The 5,457-nt window shown below is 49.4% G+C and overlaps 1 protein-coding gene across 1 annotated transcript in view; it reads left to right on the top strand.

The window, feature by feature from the left end:
* Window positions 1–5,455, top strand: part of LOC107116528 (chloride intracellular channel protein 4) — a gene marked incomplete at its 3' end in the record, with an annotated part of 35,377 nt that extends 29,922 nt beyond the window's left edge. The window contains exons 4-5 of the mRNA XM_015418454.1: window positions 1,780–1,961; window positions 5,360–5,455. Of these exons, the coding sequence (XP_015273940.1) occupies window positions 1,780–1,961; window positions 5,360–5,455 (278 nt within the window). The remainder of the gene's footprint in view (window positions 1–1,779; window positions 1,962–5,359) is intronic.
* Window positions 5,456–5,457: the final 2 nt, after the last annotated feature.

Here is a 5,457-nt window from a genome sequence, read left to right as displayed (position 1 = left end):
CCCCCCCCATTTATAATGCACCTTCTGTCATTTACTGGTAAGCAAAATAAGCAAAAACCAAACAGAGAGATGAAGATCCAGAAAGAACTGCGAAATACCACCAAACAATCATCCAAAAAACCCCAAACACCTGTCCAGCAAACCAGGAGACCAAGTGGGGCTGGTGATCTACCTCTGACCCCTCCGTGATCTAATGGTAGATTGCGATCTACCTGTTGGACATACCTGCAATATAAAAAAGGTAAAGGTTCCCTTGCTCGAAAGCCAGTCGAGTCCGACTCTAGGATTGCGGTGCTCCTCTCCGTTTCAAAGCCGAAGAGCCAGCGCTGTCCGAAGACATTTCCGTGGTCATGTGGCCAGCAGGACTAAACACCAAGGTGCACAGAACGCTGTTACCTTCCCACAGCAAGCCATAATTTGTTAATTAACATGAAACATAAAAACGCTGTTCTGTTTCCTGCAAATCAGGTTTCAAAATCATGATTAAATTAAGAGTTCAGAGTCCTGGTTTGTAGGGAAGAGAGTAAACTTTAGATGCAAATGACCGGGGCTTGCTGTGACAGTGCAGTCTTATAAATAACAAGATGCGTATTTATCTGTGTGTCACCAAGGCACTTCCAATTTATGGTGGCCCTATTGAATCAATGGCCACCAGAATGTCCTATCGTTAACAGCCTTGCTCAGGCCTTGCAGACTGAAGGCCACGGGTCCCTTTATTGTGTCACCATATACATTGGAGCTGCGGTGGCTCAAGTGGTTAAGACGCTGAACTGCAGGCTGTGGAAGGTCGGTAGGTCAGCAGTTCGAAACCCGGGTGCCGCATGACGGAGTGAGCTCCCGTCTCTCGTTCCAGCTCCTGCCAACCTAGCCGTTCGAAAGCAAGAAATTGCAAGTAGATAAATAGGTACCACTTCGGTGGGAAGGTAACAGCGTTCCGTGCGCCTTGGTGTTTAGTCATGCCGGCCACGTGACCACGGAAACGTCTTCGGACAGCGCTGGCTCTTCGGCTTGGAAATGGAGATGAGCACTGCAACCCTAGAGTCGGACTCGACTGGCTTTCGAGCAAGGGAAACCTTTACCTTTATACATGGGCAGCTAGAACCCCATCTTTCTGCTCAAAGGTCACCTAAGGCTGCTTAGCATAATATAGGTACACACTGCAATGCAGTAAAAAAAAAAACCAAACGACAAATCACTGCTTTAATGAAGAATAAACTCTCACGAACACTGCTAAAAAGACAAGTCTTGAAGATCTTTCTAATACCCATACAAAAAGGTTCTTGTGGCAGACCCACCTCTGGGAGGCTATTCTGTAACCCTCAGGCCACACACACACACACAGAGCTTTGTCGCTCTCTGAGGATATTCTGCAAAGATGGTCTTTCTTCATTTGCTGCCCTTAAAGGGGTGGAAGGGAGCAGACATTATGATCTTTTATCAACTTTAGGTAAAGGTTTCCCTTGCTCGAAAGCCTGTCGAATCCGACTCTAGGGATGCGGTGCTCCTCTCCGTTTCCAAGCCGAAGAGCTGGCGCTGTCCGAAGACGTTTCCGTGGTCTCGTGGCCGGCATGACTAAACGCCGAGGCACACGGAACGCCGTCACCTTCCCGCCGAAGCAGTGCCTGTTTATCTACTCGCAGTTTCTTACTTTCGAACTGCTAGGTTGGCAGGAGCTGGAACTAGAGACGGGAGTTAGGCTGTGACAAAAAGACTCTTTGCCGCTTTGCAGAATTTTGTTTCCGTTCAGTTTCTTATACAACTGTGTTGTCTTTGCCCAAGCCTTGGAGCGAGGCCTTTTGAAAACTCTGCAGAAGCTGGATGACTACCTGAACGCTCCTCTCCCTGACGAGATCGACGAGAACAGCATGGAGGACGTCTTGGTTTCCAACCGCAAGTTTCTTGACGGTGACGAGATGACTCTAGCAGATTGCAACCTGTTGCCGAAGCTACATATTGTTAAAGTAAGTGTGATCTGAAGCGCGAGGTCTGGTTCATGAAAGCCTGCTTTGAATCCAACCTGCAGCTGAATGTGTGAACTCTCCGGTGAAACGTATTGTAAACTGGGTGATGCGGAACTCTGATTAGGCTGCAGAAGCACACCATTGGGTGAACCAGTCCCAAGTGTAGGCTATGTGGCAGTTTGGTGTCGTGGTTAAGTGGGCGGACTCTGATCTGGGAGAACCGTGTTTGATTCCCCACTCCTCCACTTGCAGCTGCTGGATGACCTCGGGCAAGTCATAGTTCTGTCAGAGCTGCTCTTGAAAGATCACTTCTCTCAGAGCTCTCTTAGCCCCACCTACCTCACAGGGTGTCTGTGGTGGGGAGGGGAAGGGAAAAGGAGTTTGTAAACTGCTCTGAGACGCCTTTGAGTAGTGAAGGGCGGGGTATGAATCCAATCTCCTCCTCCTCTTTCTGAGAGCCAGTTTGGTGTAGTGGTTAAGTGCGCAGACTCTAATCTGGGAGAAATGGGTTTGATTCCCCACTCCTCCACTTGCACCTGGCTGGCTGGCCTTGGGCAAGCCGTAGTTCTGACAAGAGCTGTCCTTGAAAAAGAGCAGTTTCTGTCAAGAGCTCTCTCAGCCCCGCCTACCTCCCAGGGTGTCTGTTGTGGGGAGAAGAAGAAGAGAAGGATTTATACCCCGTCCTTCACTTGGAGTCTCAGAGCAGCTGACAAACTCCTTTCCCTTTCCCTCCCTACAACAGACACCCTGGGAGGTGGGTGGGGCTGAGATAACTCTGACACAAACTGCTCTTTTTCAAGGACAGCTGTGCCAGAGCTTGTGACTGACCCAAGGTCACATCAGCAGGTGCAAGTGGAGGAGTGGGGAATCAAACCCGGTTCTCCCAGATTAGAGTCCGCGGACTTAACCACTACACCAAACTGGCTCTCTGAGAGAACAGCTCTGAGAGAACTATAGCTTGCCCAAGGTCATCCAGTAGCTATAATTGGAAGAGTGAGGAATCAAACCCGGTTCTCCCAGATTAGAGTCCACGCACTTAACCACTACACCAAACTGGGAGGGGAAGGGAAAGGAGTTTGTAAGCCGCTCTGAGACACCTTTGGGTAGTGAAAGGCAGGGTATAAATCCAATCTCTTCTCTTCTTCTTCTTCAGTTTGCCCCAAGACTGTAAGAGAAAAACAGATCCAGCAAGTATATTGACTGCAAGCAGTTGGAATTTGAGACTCCCTGGAGAAGGGTCCATTTAGAGGCTTTTGGAGGGAATTGTTGTTATGGAGTTTTCTTCTTGCTTTTATTGTGTCCCCCTCCCCCAGTCCCTGGCAAACTGAAACCTGATTCTCCTTTGCCTATCAGCAAATCCACTATACACTGGCACGAGGAGGTCTTAACACTGTGACCTGAAAAATCTGCTTTAAATTTCTTCCCCCGCCCCTGCTTTGTAACATCTGACCTGATGAAGGGTTCTGGGAACCCAAAAGCTTGTGTGTCATTGGGTTAGTCCTAATAAAAAGTCCTACATGACTTTCTTGGCTTTTTGGACTTCACTTTTGGATCAACATGGCTGTAAACAACTTGAGACGTAGCCTGTGGTTGCCTCCCGGAAGGGGAGTTCTAGGCTAGTTCAGAAAAGCAGGGACGTGAAGCCAGAGTGTCACACCGCCTGGTGTATTGTATGTATGTCAGAATCCTGGTTAAATCAGTTCTCAACTCCACTCACTTCGAAGAAAGTTTAGTATATTGAGACATTGAAGAAATACCATACTGAACACAAGCTTTGTAAGGCCTGGAGGTGAAAGTGCAGAGATTGCAGATGTGCTGTGTTCAAGCAAAGGCACTAAAGATCAGGACCCAGTGTTCCCTCTAAGCTGAGTGAGTGTGAGCTAGTGCACAGTTTTTTAGCCTCTGGCTCACACGTTTTTGTCTCAGCTCAGGAAGGAGGGCTCCAGAGCGAACTGATTTATGCAGCAGCCAAATCGCTCGCTCACAACTTTAATGCCAGGAGCTCACAAAGTAGAATTTTTGCTCACAAGACTCCACAGCTTAGAGGGAACATGGATCAGGACCCAGTCACCCCATGGCATCTGCCCGCCAGAAGTAACGGTCAACTACCCCACCCAACCACCAAGCACATACCCCTCTACAGAAATAAAGCAAAACAACAAGTCTCTGCAACACAGTGCCTGATACATCAAAGCATTTGGTATTCACACCCCGCTTCCCCTCCTGCTTTCTCTGTGGCAGGTGAACCATAAAATGCACACTGAGCCTGACACTGTATTTTGTGAGAGCCAGCTTGGTGTAGTGGTTAAGAGCAGCAGGACTCTAATCTGGAGAGCCAGTTTTGATTCAGCCAGCTGGTTGACCCTGGGTCAGTCACCAGTTCTCTCAGAGCTCTCTCAGCCCCACCTTCCTCACAAGGTGCCTGTTGTGGGGAGAGGAAGTGAAGGTGATTGTAAGCCACCCCGAGACGTCTTGAAGTAGTGAAGGGGGGGCATAAAACCAACTCCTTTTCCTCTTCTTCTCCCTCCTCCCCTTCCCCTTCTTCTTCTTCTCTGTGCTTCCTCTTGGTTGCACATGGACTTGGAAGGAGCATAAGCCCCCTCCCCATAGTCACAGCTGCCCATGTTATCTCCCCAAGTACCTCTGCCCTCTCTCTTAAAAGAAGCCAGTCTTCTGCTTGAACAAGCCGAGAATGCGTGTCTTTTAGAGGTGGTGTCGCCATTAGGCAGCCATTCTTAGATGTCAAGATTTGAGCTTCATTAAGAGTGGAGCTGCGGTGGCTCAAGTAGTTAAGACGCTGAACTGCAGGCCGGAAGGTCGGTAGTTCAGCAGTTCGAGACCCAAGTGCCGCGTGACGGAGTGAGCTCCCAGCTCCTGCCGACCTAACGGTTCGAAAGCAAGAAACTGCAAGTAGATAAATAGGTACCGCTTCGGTGGGAAGGTAACAGCGTTCCGTGCGCTTCGGCGTTTAGTCATGCCGGCCACGTGACCAGGGAAGCGTCTTCGGACAGCGCCGGCTCTTCGGCTTGGAAACGGAGATGAGCACCGCAACCCTAGAGTCGGATTCGACTGGCTTTCGAGCAAGGGAAACCTTTACCCTTTACTTTTTAAGGGCGGAGGAAAATTTGCCTCTGGAATAAAAGTGGGGAAAGTCAGATCTCTCCCCCGGTGGGCACGAAGCCCCATGGATTTTTCTTGCCTTTTCCAAAGCGATAGGCTGGTGCCGTTGCACAGGACCACTTCCGTTTGCGTGGCATTTGTGCAGGGCATTTTCCTTGTGAATTATGTCTCGTGTCAGAATATCTGGGGTGCTCTCTGGATTTTCCATTCCAGGTGCCCAAATCCGTTGGACCAGCCCTGGACTACTCAAGCTCATTCTTCCCTTTTTGTGCTTCCAGGTTGTGGCCAAAAAGTATCGCAACTTCGATATTCCCAAGTCCATGACAGGGATATGGAGGTACCTGACCAACGCCTACAGCCGTGATGAGTTTACCAA

The sequence above is a fragment of the Gekko japonicus genome, unplaced genomic scaffold (assembly GCF_001447785.1).
Source record: "Gekko japonicus isolate JY-2015 unplaced genomic scaffold, Gekko_japonicus_V1.1 scaffold148, whole genome shotgun sequence".
Lineage (NCBI taxonomy): Eukaryota > Metazoa > Chordata > Lepidosauria > Squamata > Gekkonidae > Gekko > Gekko japonicus.
The sequence above is the reverse complement of the archived record's forward strand: the minus strand, read 5'-3'. Positions and strand labels throughout refer to the sequence as shown.